Below are 15,014 nucleotides of genomic sequence, written 5' to 3'. Positions count from 1 at the left end.
AATGGTTAAGGTGGTAAAGTTTAGGTTATGAGCGGCTCACCACTATAAAGCAAGCAGAAACTTCTCTGAGGCTCGAGGAGGAGGTCAACTGCAGGAGCAGAAGCCAGCTCAGGATAGGTGGGCGGGGGAGTGACAGCCCGAGGCGTCGCCCCCGCGCAAGGTCCGCCCACCCTCACCCTGGCTACTCGAGCGAGCACCGCTCGCCCGCCTCCAGGGATTGCTGTGGTACTAGCCCGCGCATGCTCACACACACTCCGCCCCCGCGCACGCTTCGCCCGCCCGCCGTCAGGGGCTGTTTTGGGGCCCGCCTGCACCGCCCCCCCCCCCCACCTCCGCCCCGCGCACGCTCCACTCGCCCGCCTCCAAGGTGTTGTGGCGCGCGCCCGCCCGCTCGCGCCGCCGCCCGGGCCGCCCCTTCCCGCCGCCTCACTCGTCCCCAAGATGGCGGCCGCAGCGCTGCTTCGGGGTGCAGCTCCAGGGCGCGGCGGCCGGGCCTGGAGCTGGCGGCTGCGCGCTGCCCCGAGGCGTCGCCTGGGCCACAACTCCTGCAGTCAGCGTGGTGAGTCCGCGGGCAGCGCGGCGTGGGCCTGCTTCCTACTGGACGAGCGCGCCCTGGTACGCGTGCGTGGGCCGGACTCTGCGCCCTTTCTCCTGGGTCTGCTGACCAATGAGCTGCCGCTTCCAGGTCCTGCGGCCGGCGAGGCTTCAACTTCGGCGCGTTCGGGCTACGCCCACTTTCTCAACGTCCAGGGACGCACCCTCTATGACGTCATTCTCTACGGGTGAGAGCGGGTTGGGGCGCAGGCTCCGGGGGACCGGGGTAGGGGAGGGGGTATCACCCAGGGGAAGGGCACCCAGGAGCGGGCATGAGAAGGCTTGGAGGATGGGCTCCCATGGAGAGCTCTCAGGGGAGGGGTAGGCACCGGGGAGGGGCGGACAGGGGGCGGAACTAAGGACACCCAGAGGCAGGGCACCTAGGGGAGGGCTACCAATGGCCCAGGACAGACATCCAGGAGAGGACATGCAGGACAGGGCATCCAGGGGAAGGGACACCTGGGAACCTGTGCATAGGGGGTGCCGAGGTGGGCCTCCAAGGGAGGGCGCCTGAGGATGGGAGGCGCGCCCAGGGTAGGGAACTTGGGGACCCGCACACAGGGTGGGCTGGGGATGGGCACCTGGGGGAGGGCACCGGGGCAGGGCAGCCATAGGTGAGCTGGAGCCTGCACCCAGGGATGGGCCAGTGACACTCACCAATGGGAGGGCCTGGGCGTCCCTGCTCCTGGCCTCTGATCCTGCTCAGACCCACCGCACGGAGAAGGGGTCTTGGCACCTGGAGCCACACTGCAGGGAGCAGTCTCTGCGCTACTGGCTTGTGCCACTACTTCCTGAGTTCTCCAGTGTACACACATTTCTGTCCAATTCAGTGATTCAGTGATTATTAGCTCTCCGTATTCAGTGATTATTAGCGTTTGGTGTTTTACATCAGTCAGTGCTGATTTTATCATGACTTTCTGTGATGGTCACCAGGACAAGCCAAGTCAGTGGCCTTTAGAGCTATAGAGCTTTCGGTTTTCACTTGCTTAGCTTTCTCAGACTTTCTCAGAGGTTCTTCTAGAACCTCTCATGCAGTTGCAGGTCGTTGCTCTGCCTGAAACTGCCCTGGAAACTCCAATGTCCCTCTTCTATTGTGGGTTCTTGTCTGCATCTTCCTCAGTGCCTGCCTGCTGGAGGAGTATGTTCTTTAGTGCCTTGTTGAGAGGTAGGATACTTCAGGTGGACCTTTGACTCCTTCAAATGGTTTTACCTGATAGCTTGGCTGGGCATAAAATTCTAGGCTGAAAATCGTCCCTGAAAACATTGAAGCCACAACTGGCATTGCTGTCAAGAAGCCTGGTGCCTTTTTATTTTTGAGCCTTTGTGTGTGACTGCTTTTTCTTTGGACACTCTTCAGGGCTCTTTTTCATCCTGATGCCTTGAAGTGTTATGACAATGTGTTGTATTTTGGGTCTTCTTTCACGTCATGTTGCTGGGCACTTGGTGGGCTGTATGACTCTGGAACAGGACTCAGTAAAGTATGACCCTTGGTCATACTTTGACCAAGGTTTGATTGGAATGCTGCATGCCCATTTGTTTGTATACTGTATGGCTACTTTCATTTTCCAATGGCAAAAGTATAATTAGTAATATAATAATGTGGTAGAGACAGTGTGGCTGCAAACCTAAATTATTTACAGTCTGGTTCTTTACAGAAAAGGTTTGTTGTCATTATCTGTTTTATGTAATTATTACCTTCCCAGTAGTTGCTTTAATCTCTTTTAGAAACTGTGTTCTTTGATTATCTTAAACCCTCTGTGTCAGTAATTTTCAGTTAATCTATCTGTTGTAATGATGTTGTTTTGGTCCCCAAATTTTTTTCCTTGAGTCTCCAGTCTGCCTTTACATCTTTATGCCTTTGCATTCTTGTTATAATGAATTTTATATCCTCGTAAGTCACTCTACAGTGTAAAATTTTTTTGTTTCTAGGGGTTTTTTTCTCTTCATACTTTTCCTCAGGTCTGAAGCGTTTTTGCTTAGCTGCTGGGCCAGCAGTTCTTGTCACCAAGCATGTGTGTGGTGGCTCTTTCCACACATTGTGGATGCCCTGATTTGTCCTACAGAGGAGTTTGTTTTTCTCTCTCTTGTTAATTCCTGAGAATGGGGTATCGCAGTGCCACTTGCTGTCTGTGTGCTAAAGGAATTGGGGTGCACTGTGATGACGCCCCCTGACCCCAGGTGCTCTTCTGAGATTCCAACTCAAAGTCCTTTGTGGGGAGTGCTGCCCCGAGGGGTGGGGTGGGGTCTTCATTCCATCAGAAAGAGACAGCCTGAGTTAGTGGTCCCACTTCTCCTGAGCAGTTAGAGGAGAGAAGACATGAGAACACTCCCTCAGATGGCTGCTCTTGGGCCTGGGGGCTTGGTAAACAATGTCCAGATTTCTCTCTCCCAGTTCTAATCTGGGGCATGGGGTGCCAGTCCTGCTGGCCTTCCACCCCATCGCTATGCCTTTGTTCTGGTCTGATGCCTGCTGGTAGTTCATGGGATGTGATCCTTCCCCTCCTGGTTGCTCTTGGCCCTTTACCTACATCTGATCTCACCGAGGTCTGCTCTCTGGGGAGAGGGACACACTGGCAACTGGCTGTCCCGCCTGGGAGCCTGGGACTTTCCTGTTTTCTTCGTGCTTGCTCTCTGCCTGGTGTTTTCTCTGCATCTTCTCTCTGGAATTTTTCTTTTTCTTTTTTTTTTGGCCAGCTGCGCAGCTTGCAGGACTTCAGTTCCCGGACTGGGGATTGAACTCAGGCCAGGGCAGTGAAAGCCTGGAATCCTAACCACTAGACCACCAGGGAACTTCCTGGAATTTTTCATTAAAACTGTCACGCTTCTAGTTTCCCATCCTTGAGTTGTTCCTTCCTCAGTGCGCCCTGGTCCGGATGTAGGAGCATCTCTCAGATAAAGCTTTAGCTTTTTGTTTTTTTTGTAATAGATCTTTATTGGAGTACAGTTGCTTCACAATGCTGTGTTAGTTTATGTCGTACAACAAAGTGAATCAGCCACATGCATACACATGTTCCCATATCCCCTCCCTCTTGAGCCTCCCTCCCACCCTCCCTATCCCACCCCTCTAGGTCATTGCAAAGCACCGAGCTGATCTCCCTGTGCTATGCTGCTGCTTCCCTCTAGCTAACTATTTTACATTCGGTAGTGTACATATGTCGATGCTACTCTACTTCGCCCCAGCTTCCCCCTCCCCGCTCCATGTTCTCAAGTCCATTCTCTATGTCTGTGTCTTTATTCCTGCCCTGCCACTAGGTTCATCAGTACCATTTTTTGGATTCCATATATATGTTAGCATATGGTATTTTTCTCTTTCTGACTTCACTCTGTATGACAGACTCTAGGTCCATCCACCTCACTACAAATAACTCAATTTTGTTTCTTTTTTCAAACTAATCAATTTTATTTATTTTTATTTTTAAACACCTTTATTGGAGTATAATTGCTTTACAACGGTGTGTTAGTTTCTGCTTTATAACAAAGTGAATCAGCTTTATACATATATAAATGTATAAATACATATATCCCCATATCTCTTCCCTGTTGCGTCTCCCTCCCTCCCACCCTCCCTATCCCACCCCTCTAGGTGGTCACAAAGCACTGAGCTCATCTCCCTGTTCTATACGGCTGCTTCCCACTAGCTATCTGTTTTACATTTGGTAGTGTATATATGTCCATGCCACTCTCTCACTTTGTCCCAGCTTGCCCTTCCCCCTCCCCGTATCCTCAAGTCCATTCTCTAGTAGGTCTGCGTCCTGTCCTGCCCCTAGGTTCTTCATGACCTTTTTTTTTTTTTTTTTAGATTCCATATATATGTGTTAGCATACATTATTTGTTTTTCTGACTTACTTCACTCTGTATGACAGACTCAAGGTCCATCCACCTCACTACAGATAACTCAATTTCATTTCTTTTTATGGCTGAGCAATATTCCATTGTATATATGGGCTACATCTTCTTTATCCATTCATCTGTCAGTGAACATTTAGGTTGCTTCCATGTCCTGGCTATTGTAAGTGGTGCTGCAATGAACATTGTGGTATATGTCTCTTTTTGAATTATGGTTTTCTCAGGGTATATGCCCAGTAGTGGGATTGCTGAGTCGAACGGTAGTTCTGTTTTTAGTTTTTTACAGAACCTCCAACCGTTCTCCATAGCAGTTGTATCAATTTACATTCCTACCAACAAGCTTTTTGTTTTTAGAGTAGACTTTATAGGGAGTTCCCTGTTGGCCTAGTGGTTAGGATTCCAAGCTTTCACTGACATGGCCTGGGTTCAATCTCTAGTCAGGGAACTGAGATCCTGCAAGCCATGTGGCGTGGCCAAAAAAATAAAGAAAAAAGAAAAAGTAGACTTTTTAGACCAATTTTAGGTTCATAGCAAAATTTAGGGGAATGTACAGAGACTTCTTATATACTCTCTGCCCCCACGCATGCATAGTCTCCCCCGTTATCAACCTCTTCCTCCAAAGTAGTATGTTATTTACAGTCGACGAGCCTGCATTAACACCAAAATTACTCAGAGTCCTTAATTCACATTAGGTTTCACTGCTGGTGCTGGACAAATTGGACAAATGTATAATAATGTGTATGTACTATTATAATATATATGGTAGTTTCACTACCCCTAAATATCCTCTGTGCTCTACCTATTCAACCCTCCCTTCCTCCTAACTCCTCACAACCACTGAAAGGATCTTTTTGGATCTGGAACTGTCTCCATAGTTTCACTTTTTCCAGAATGTCACGTAGTTGGAATCACGGAGTATGCAGCCTTTTCAGATTGACTTCTTTCACTTAGTAATATACATTTAAGTGTCCTCCATGTCTTTTCAGGGCTTGATAGCTCATTTTAGTGTTGAATAATAGTCCATTGTTTGGATGTACTAGTTTATGTATCCATCTACTGAAGGACTTCAGCAGTTGCTTCCATATTGTTGCAATTATGAATAAAGGTGCTATAAGCATCTGTGTACAGGTTTCTGTGTGGCGGTTAGTTTTCATCTCCTTTTAGGTAAATACCAGGGAGTGTGATTGCTGGATTGTAAGGGAAGAATATGTGTAGTTTTGTAGGAAACCACCAAAATATCTTCCAAAGTAGCTGTACTATTTTGCATTCCCACCAGCAATGAATGAAGACTTTCCGTTGCTCCATAACCTCACCAGCATTTGGTGGTGTCAGTGTTCTGGATTTTGATCATTCTAATAGGTGTGTAATGGTAGCTTGTTGTTTTTTTAATTTGCTTTTCCCTGATGACATATGACGTGGAGCATCGTTTCATACGCTGTTTGCCACCTATCTTTGGGGAGGTGTTTGTTGAGGTCTTTGGCCCATTTTTAATCAGGTTGTTTGTTTCCTTATTTGAGTTGTAAGTGGTTTTGTATATTTTGAGTGACAGTCCTTTGTCAGATGTGACTTTTCAAACCTTTTCTCCCAGTCTGTGGCTTGACTCCTTACCCCCTCAGCTGAGGCTTTGTGGTTTTTTTTTTTTGCGATATGCAGGCCTCTCACTGTTGTGGCCTCTCCCGTTGCGGAGCACAGGTTCCGGATGCGCAGGCTCAGCGGCCATGGCTCACGGGCGCAGCCGCTCCGCAGCATGTGGGATCTTCCCGATCAGGGCACGAACCCGTGTCCCCTGCATCGGCAGGCGGACTCTCAACCACTGCGCCACCAGGGAAGCCCGAGGCTTTGTGTTTTGAAAGTCCTTCCTCATTCTGACCATGTGTTTGCTTCCTGGGCCTCTGTCTTCATGATGGAGGCCTTAAGTGCTGGCTGCAGAGGAGATACTCCAGGTTTTGGTCCTGGGCTGCTCTGGCTTTTGTGGGACACACTGAAGTCTCTGTCTATGGGTTTCTGGGGGGTGTCTCTGGGGGCCATCCGGCCAGGGTTGCCTGGAGAGGGTTCGGATGGTCCACTGCTCACTTGTTTCTCTCCATGCCTGGTTCCCCTGGTGCTCATCTCAGCTGGCTCCATGCTGAGTCTGGTCTCAGCAGGTTCCTGGTATGTGTGTACCCAGCAGAGGGAAGGTGGGCAGTGGGGCTAGTGCATCTCTGCCCAGGACCTCATGGTTCCTATGGCAACCCCACTGAGCCTCCATTTAACCCACGTCTCTTCTGCCCTCCTGCTGTGGCCATGATCTGTGGGCCCCTGGATTGTCCTCTTCCTGCCTTGTGGGGAGCGTATAGGGCTCCATATACTCAGTCCCCCATGGGCACACTGTAGGCTGTTCCCCTAGGTGACTTGGAGTATGCCAGCCTGACAGGGTCCTCCATGTACAGTCCTGCAGCAGTCCAAGGCCCCTGGTGAGTGCCACCACTCCTTGACAGGCATTTGGGTCTGGTCTCTGTGCACCTGTGTGTCCCTTACCTGCTAGCCCCCTTGTGCCCCATGCCTCATGACCTGGTACCTGCAGTGCCCCTGAGGGGGTCTGTTTATGTGTGAAGACCCTGACCCTGGGCAGAGCTGGATCCAGGGCTGCACTCGAGGAGTGAGGTCCCTGTGTTTACGGGGGTGGTGGGTACCAGGGTGTCAGGTACTGTGCAGGGCATTGGGCTGCTGGAGGAGGGCACTCTGGGAGTTCTGGATGAGGAGTTAGGTGGGCTTGACCCTCCCTTTTTGGGTTTTCACAGCCTGCGTCCTGGGCAGGAGGGTGGGCGAGGATGGACACCTGGGATTGCACTGCCACCACATGCTATATCCAGGTCCTGCCCGCCAGGCCGGCTGGGGAGGCTGCAGGTGCCCCTTGACCTTCCTTTTCCTGCTGCTGCGGTTGTACCCCTAGGAGGGGCTTCCAGGCTTAGCAAATAAAATTGTGGGTTGCCCAGCTAAATTTCAAACAGACACGGGTGACTTTTTAGGAGGTGACCTACGCAGTGTTTGGGAAATGAAGACATTACACTGTTTTCTGAAATTGAAATTTGACTGGACATCCTATGTTTTATCTGGCAGCTCTACTCAGGGGCACTTGGTGACGTCTGGGGATATGTGTGGTTGTCATTCAGGCGTGGATGCTCCTTGCCTCTAGTGGCCTGGGCCCAGGGTGCTCTCAGTGCTCAGCAGTGCCCAGGATGGCCCCACAGAGAGTGCTCCAGCCCACACATTGGCCATGCCAGCCAAGAAAGCTGCCCTGAGCACAGGCTCACCCTACTTCACCCCTTCTTCTTCTGACCTGTCCCCTGTTACTCAACTGCAGCAGGGGCAGCAGACAGTCTGATTTGGGGTGGTGGGGAGCAGGGGTGCATTAAAGCTTTGTTGGTCCTGAGGGGCTGAATGGCATATGGCCATCTGCACAGGTAGCTCAGAAAGTGTCTGAGCCCAGAGCCTGGCCCTGCCCCACCCAATTTGTCTTGAACCCCGTGGAACATCCACCCCGTGAGTGAGATGGGGGCATCAGCCTGGGGCCTGTCTACCCCGGCATTCTGGTGGTCCCTTCACCAGTCCTTCTCAGGGCCCTCCCCATGCTGGGCCTCCTCCCTCCTTGGGTATGGCTTTACCCTCATTTCTCCCTCTTCCCTCCAAGGTTTACTCTCCCCTACAACCTCACATTCTGTCCACCCATGCCCAACTCCTCCCCTTGCCAGTATTTCATACTGTTTCTGTCTGCTTCCTTTATCGGAGATTAAAAAAATAAAAATGTATGTAAATTGATACAGCCACTGTGGAGAACAGTATGGAGATTCCTTAAAAAAACTACAAATAGAACTACCATATGACCCAGCAATCCCACTACTGGGCATATACCCTGAGAAAACCGTAATTCAAAAAGAGTCATGTACCAAAATGTTCATTGCAGCTCTATTTACAATAGCCCGGAGATGGAAACAACCTAAGTGTCCATCATCGGATGAATGGATAAAGAAGATGTGGCACAGTTATACAATGGAATATTACTCAGCCGTAAAAAGAAATGAAATTGAGCTATTTGTAATGAGGTGGATAGACCTAGAGTCTGTCATACAGAGTGAAGTAAGTCAGAAAGAGAAAGACAAATACCGTATGCTAACACATATATATGGAATTTAAGAAAAAAAAATGTCATGAAGAACCTAGGGGTAAGACAGGAATAAAGACACAGACCTACTAGAGAATGGACTTGAGGATATGGGGAGGGGGAAGGGTTAGCTGTGACAGAGTGAGAGAGTGGCATGGACGTATATACACTACCACACGTAAGGTAGATAGCTAGTGGGAAGCAGCCGCATAGCACAGGGAGATCAGCTCGGTGCTTTTGACCACCTGGAGGGGTGGGATAGGGAGGGTGGGAGGGAGGGAGACGCAAGAGGGAGGAGATATGGGAACATATGTACATGTATAACTGATTCACTTTGTTATAAAGCAGAAACGAACACACCATTGTAAAGCAATGATACCCCAATAAAGATATAAAAAATAAATAAAAAATAAAAATGTACCTGCACATGGTTAAAAAACCTAATAACATTAAAAGGCTTTTGATGAAAATTGACTGACTGCTGTCTTCCTTCTCACCGGCATGGACCAATTTTCTCCAGAGGCAGCTCCTTTTTCTTCTTTCTTTTTAACTTTTTATTTCGAAATAATTATAGATTTACAGTAAGCCACAAAAAAATGAACAGGGATGTCCCATATACCCTTCACCCAGTCCCTGCAGTGGCTTCATCTTGCCTCCTATAGTCCAGGGTCACAATTGGGACGGACATGGGCCAGCCACAGGGCGCCCTCAGGTTCTCCCAGATTTCCACGTGCTCTCATGCGTGCAGCTCTGATTTGATCACACATGTAGACCTGTGTAACCTCGATCAAGGCAGAGCTGCTCCATTACCATCAGGCTCCCTTCTGCCCTCTGTGGGCATACTGCCCTTCCCATCCCCTCAGCCCTGCTCGCTCTCCATCTTTACGATCGTGTCATTTCAGGAATATCGTACAAACAGAGTCTTCTGAGATTGGGTTTCACTCACCTTGATGCCCTTTGGCTTCATCAGTAGTCTGTTCCTTTTCCCTGTTGAGTAATATTCCATTGAGGGAATGGACCACAGTGTGTTTAACCATTCACCAACTGAAGGATATTTTGGTTTCATTTCTTGGCTGTTAAGAATAAAAATGCCTCTAACATTCATGCACAGGTTTTATGTGAACACCTGGGGTGTTTTCTGGGATAAATACCCAGGAGTACAATGGCTGGGTTGTGTGGCAGCTGCATGTTTAGTTTTATAAAGGACTGCAAACCATTTTCCAGAATGTCTGTTCCATTTACGTTCCCACCAGCAAGGCTGAATGATCCAGCTCCTCTGCATCCTCACTGCCTTGGATGTTCTTATTTCTGATAGTTGTGCCGTGGTATCTCATCGTGGTTTTAATTTGCCTTTGTTTCATGATAAGTGATTTTGAACTTCTTTCCATGTGGTTATCTGAGGCAGCGCCTTTGAACTCTTCTGTTTTTTTCTGGCATTTTAATTCCATCCGTAAATGATCCTTTTTCCACCCCTCAGCTGATCTCATTTTTTACCTTCTTTGAGGACTGTTTGGAAGGTGAGGTGCTAACCTGACTTGCTGCTACAGCCTGCTGTGTTCCACCTGGTTGTCCCTGTCCTTATTGGACCCGTGGCTGATAGTTATATGCATGGACATGACAGGGTTTGTGCTGTAAGGTGAACCCACCAAGCAAGCCTCTGTAGCTCTTTCCTCGGGGGGTGACTGGCTGCTCCAGGGCAGCAGTTAACCCTTTCCTGCCTGGGGAGGGGGTTGGGGGCACAGCTGATGGGTTCTGGAGGAGGGGTCTGGGGTACCAGCTGATGACCTTTCTGTCTTATATGTGCTCCTGGAAGGTCTTACCCGCTTCTGTGTCTCAGCTCCCACCCAGCTGCGGGTCCTTGCTCAAGCCACATCTATAACCAGGACCCCAGCCATGTACTCTGGGTCCTGGATGTCTCCACTTAGGGCCCCTCCGCCATGTCTGATGGTGCACTGGTCTCTCCTCTGTGCTCATCTGTCTGTAAGGGCCCCATCATCCATCCGTCAATGACAACAGGATCTGGGGTCATTCCGTGGATGTGGGCTGCCTGAAGTGAGGGTTAGGATGGTTCTGGAGCCCTGATCAGGTTGCAGAGCCTCCCTAGGGGAGGTGGGAGGTGGGCATGGGTAGGGTGTGGCTTCACCATGCACCTCACCTGCGTCAGCTGTCTGCTGTCCTCCCAGCTCTTCCTGCCTGCCCACCTCCCTCCTGAAATCCATTGTGTGCCCTGCCTTAGGACCCTTGGCTTCTCAGTGGCTTCTCAGGGCTGGAGGAGACAAATCCTGGACTTCAGTGTGGCCGTCTGTGCCTTTCCGCCTCACCTTGCGCACCAGACACCACCGTGGTCCCAGGGCCCTGCTTCCCACCTGTTGGGCCAAGCCCTCTCCTCCACCTGCCAGACTGTTTCCTGGGGTTTCCTCCCTGGGCGGGGAGAGGTGGTGCCATGAGGTCTCCAGCACATGGCTGTGCTGTGCAGCTTTACTAGGTGGTCCGAGGTGCACTCGGGAGGCACAGCCACGTATGGCCGCGGCCTGACTCCATGCACTTTCCACGGTGTGCCGTGCCCGCCCCCATGCACCCCTTCCTCTCCCCGCAGGCTCCCTGAGGGCTCCCACGAGCAGCCCACTTTCCTCCTGGAGTGTGACAGCGCAGTGCTGGATGCGCTGCAGAGGCACCTGGTGCTGCACAAGATCCGGCGGAGGGTCACCGTGGAGCCATGCCCCGAGCTGCGGGTGTGGGCCGTGCTGCCCTGTGCCCCTAAGGAGGCCGGCAGGGCTGTGCTGCTTCAGGAGAAGGCCGAGTGCACCACCATCCTCACCCGTGATCCCCGGACTGCTCGCATGGGCTGGCGGCTCCTCTCCCAGGATGAGGGCTCAGCCCTGGTGCTCGGGGGCCGTCTTGGGGACCTCCAGGATTATCACCGACACCGGTACCAGCAAGGTATGGACATGGGGTTGGACCTGGGGAAGGGTCGGGGGTAGAGGAGTGGTGCTGGATGGGGGCAGAGGAAGGACAGGGTGGGATGGGAAGGGACCGGAGGGGTGTGACACAGAGCCCTGGGGAAACTGTGTGGTGAGCCCAGGCACTGGGAGGAGCCAGGGTAGAGAGCAGAGATCCGGGGTCAGGGGTAGGGTCGACTTCTTTAGTGGGTAGTATTGAGGGCCAGACCAAGGTGCTCACCCAGGGACCAGAGCCGGGGGCTAGAGTAGGGACCTGGAGGATGGGGAGGGACAAGAAGGGGTTCTAGGAGGGACCCAGAGGATTGTGGTGGGTCAGGTGGTGGGACTCCTACAGGCCAGTACCCCTGGCCACTCTTGATTGAGTCCCCAGCTCTGGAGGACACCTTAGTCTCACCAAGCCTCTCCCTACCTCTACAGGCGTTCCCGAGGGGGTCCATGACCTGCCCCCAGGAGTAGCCCTACCGCTGGAGTCTAACCTGGCCTTCATGAATGGCGTCAGCTTCACCAAAGGCTGCTACATTGGCCAGGAGCTGACGGCTCGCACCCACCACATGGGTGTCATCCGAAAGCGCCTCTTCCCAGTACAGCTCTCAGGCCCCCTCCCCGTGGGCAGCATTGCCCCTGGCACCTCTGTGCTCACCAAGTCGGGGCAGGCAGCCGGCAAGTACAGGGCAGGCCTGGGGGACGTGGGTCTGGCTCTGTTGCGGTCCGAGAAAATCAAGGGTCCTCTCCACATCAGAACCTCTGAGAGTGGCCTTGTGGCCCTAACTGCATCTGTGCCAGACTGGTGGCCCACATCCACTAAGTAGCCCTGGATGTCCCTGCAGTCCTGTACAAGGCCTCTGTTTATCTGCTGCACCCTGTAGGCCAGCCCCCACTTCCTAGGGTGGCCCAGTTGAGAGAATACCCCCTTGGAGGGTCCCCAAGTATACGTGGGCCTCCCAGAGCTGCGGGCATGGTGGGGCATGCTGCTGCAGCCCCGGTGTTCCCAGCCTATCATGCTTCCTGTGGAGGGTCCTGTGCTGAGGCTGGCTGTCCTCTCGTGGTGGCTTTGTGGCTGGAGCATCAGGAGCCCTCCTGAGGACTGAGGGTGGGTAGAAGTGAGTCCTGCGCCTGCCTCTGTGCTGAGCAGAGGCCCAGCTTCCACCAGGCCCTGGATGAGATTCCGAACCGTATAGATCTAGAGGTAGTTCATCCATCAGCCAAGGGCAGGATGCTCCAGGATGCCTCTGGGCTGTCCACACCCCTCTGAGCCTGCCTGGTCAGGCCTGGAAAGGAGGCTTCTCAGTGTCTGGGGTGGCTGAAGGGGCAAGTGGGCTCTGGGAATGGTCTTACCATGTTGACTTGGGGGCATGTCTCAGGGTGGGAATCTCTTGGGGCCAGGTGGAGTGGCGGTGTCTGTGAGTGGAGGCACATGCACTGCTGACATCCACCTGAGCCCTCCAAGGTGTATCTCTCTGCTCAGGGGTGCCAGCTGGGGGAGCCCCAATACCATTTTATGCCAGGGTAGCACATCTCCACAGCTTCGGCCCCACAATGGCATTGGCAGCCCCCTCTCCCCACCATAGCCCTCATGAGCTCAGGGGAGGAGTGGCTGCCCTGGGCCCAGGGTGCAGAGAGGAGTTTCTGCTTGGCTTACTTGCTGCTGTTTTTCTGATGTAGTCATGTCTTCTCAGTAAGGGGATGACTTACTTCCCCACTTTAAACCACTGACCTCCATTTTCCCACTGCAGTGTGAATCTCGTGGTTACTGGGTGTCCTACCTGATGCCTCAGAGTGGCTATTAAAGTGTGACGCACAACTGCCCCATGTGGAACTCTGGGTTTTTTTTTTTCCCCCCTTAACTTTATTTATTTATTTATTTAAAATGTTTATTGTAGTATAGTTGATTTGCAGTGTTGTGTTAGTTTCTGCTGTACAGCAATCAGTTATACATACATCCACCCTTTTTGAGATTCTTTTTCCATATAGGTCATTACATAGTATTGAGGAGAGCTCCCTGTGCTATACAGTAGGTCCTTATTATCTATTTTATATATAGTAGTGTGTATATGTCAATCCCAATCTCCCAATTTATCTCTCCCCCACCCCTCCCCACTTCCCACCCTGGTAACCATAAGTTTGTTTTCTACATCTGTGACTCTATTTCTGTTTTGTAAATAAGTTCATTTGTACCATTTTTTTTAAGATTCCGCATGTAAACGATATCATATGACATCTGTCTTTCTCTGTCTGACTTACTTCACTCAGCATGACAATCTCTAGGTCCATCCATGTTGCTGCAAATGATATTATTTCATTCTTTTTTATGGCTGAGTAATATTCCATTGTGTATATGTACATTTTTTTTTAAAGATTTCAACAAATTTTTACAATATATATTGAGCACTAATTCCTGCACAGCTTATTCTTACTAGTTGGGATCCAGCTATTCCAATGTATTATGAACCAGTGAGCTGTCCATGTCTTTTAAAACAAGTCTCAACTGAAATCTCAGAACAATCACAGCAAAAGCCATGGAATAATGGAAGAATTAGATGTTTCCATCATAATTAAGACCAAGGCTCCATGATGGGCAGGAGAGAGCATTCAAGGATAAAAATCAAGTTTTCTACCTAGGTTAGACAGTTACTGAACTGGGATCTTAGAATTCCCAACTTTTATTTGGTATAGTAATGAGATACAAAAAAGGCAGGGGCACCTTTTTTTCCTAAATGGAAACCTTCACCAAAAGAGGTTAGAAGACTTCAAGGCAAGTTTTCTCCAAAATGAGTAAATGACATCAGTTCTAATTCTTACTGAGGTTACAAACCAACCATCAGAATATTATTAACTCATGTCTAAGAGGGAAATTGGGAGGTAGGGAGAGGTAAGGCCTCAGCAGAGAAAGCAAGTTTTAAGTAGGGAGACAGCCAGCTTCTGCCCTGAAGTTATCGCTAGGTTGTAACTGAGCTGCATATATGTAGACCTGTTTCACAGAGGAATTGAGTAGCTGAATCCTTTGTTAATCTGGTAGGCACTGTAAACTGTAGTATTTACTGTCCAGCAGAAAGGTGAAAGATGATGTCTTTACAGGGAAATCTCTTGATTCCCCCAGTTTCTACAAAGGCTGTAGCCAAGAATCAAATCATCCAGGACTTGGTATAATGTCAAGGTAGATGATCCAGTGTTCAGCTGACAACTACTTTATAAAATTATTTCACTCCCCCAAAGGGGGATTAGTGGTTGATGGAGAGAAAGCATTAAGCATGTCTGTACCAATAAACAGGTTCCCTTAGAGGTTTCCCACTGCTTTCCAAAGTCATGATTGGTTCTTCTGGTCTGAGAGATCTTGGCTGCAAGGGGTGGGGATGACTGCCAAGGCTCTCAGGTGTTTAAGGGTTTGCATAGTTCATCCAGTGGTAATAGGGGCACATACAGCTTTTCTGATAGTACATAGTATGTATGTTTGTGCTTGGCTAAGCTTCTCCAGC

The 15,014-nt window shown here is 50.5% G+C and overlaps 1 protein-coding gene across 2 annotated transcripts; it reads left to right on the top strand.

Moving 5' to 3' along the window:
* Positions 1-342: 342 nt before the first annotated feature.
* IBA57 (iron-sulfur cluster assembly factor IBA57) lies at positions 343-13,420 on the top strand. 2 transcript variants are annotated; one of them, XM_032629063.1, is made up of 4 exons: positions 343-559; positions 686-782; positions 11,178-11,521; positions 11,959-13,420. In XM_032629063.1, exons 1-4 carry the CDS (start codon positions 442-444, stop codon positions 12,348-12,350), a joined length of 951 nt encoding a protein of 316 aa, XP_032484954.1. In that variant the 5' UTR covers positions 343-441; the 3' UTR covers positions 12,351-13,420. The 2 variants fall into 2 exon arrangements, with proteins under 2 accessions (XP_032484954.1, XP_032484953.1); XM_032629062.1 differs by having other exon boundaries at positions 343-782.
* The last annotated feature ends 1,594 nt before the right edge of the window (positions 13,421-15,014 follow it).

Source organism: Phocoena sinus, chromosome 3 (assembly GCF_008692025.1).
Source record: "Phocoena sinus isolate mPhoSin1 chromosome 3, mPhoSin1.pri, whole genome shotgun sequence".
Taxonomy (NCBI): Eukaryota; Metazoa; Chordata; class Mammalia; order Artiodactyla; family Phocoenidae; genus Phocoena; species Phocoena sinus.
Note: the sequence above shows the minus strand (reverse complement) of the source record. Positions and strands in the feature narration are given on the sequence as shown.

Excerpts from the sequence above, each read along its gene's own strand:
- IBA57 (XM_032629062.1), top strand. The coding sequence starts at position 442 with ATGGCGGCCGCAGCGCTGCTTCGGGGTGCAGCTCCAGGGCGCGGCGGC. Across the intron at positions 783-11,177 it reads TATGACGTCATTCTCTACGG|GCTCCCTGAGGGCTCCCACG; the intron begins GTGAGAGCGGGT and ends CTCTCCCCGCAG. Across the intron at positions 11,522-11,958 it reads CCGACACCGGTACCAGCAAG|GCGTTCCCGAGGGGGTCCAT; the intron begins GTATGGACATGG and ends CTACCTCTACAG.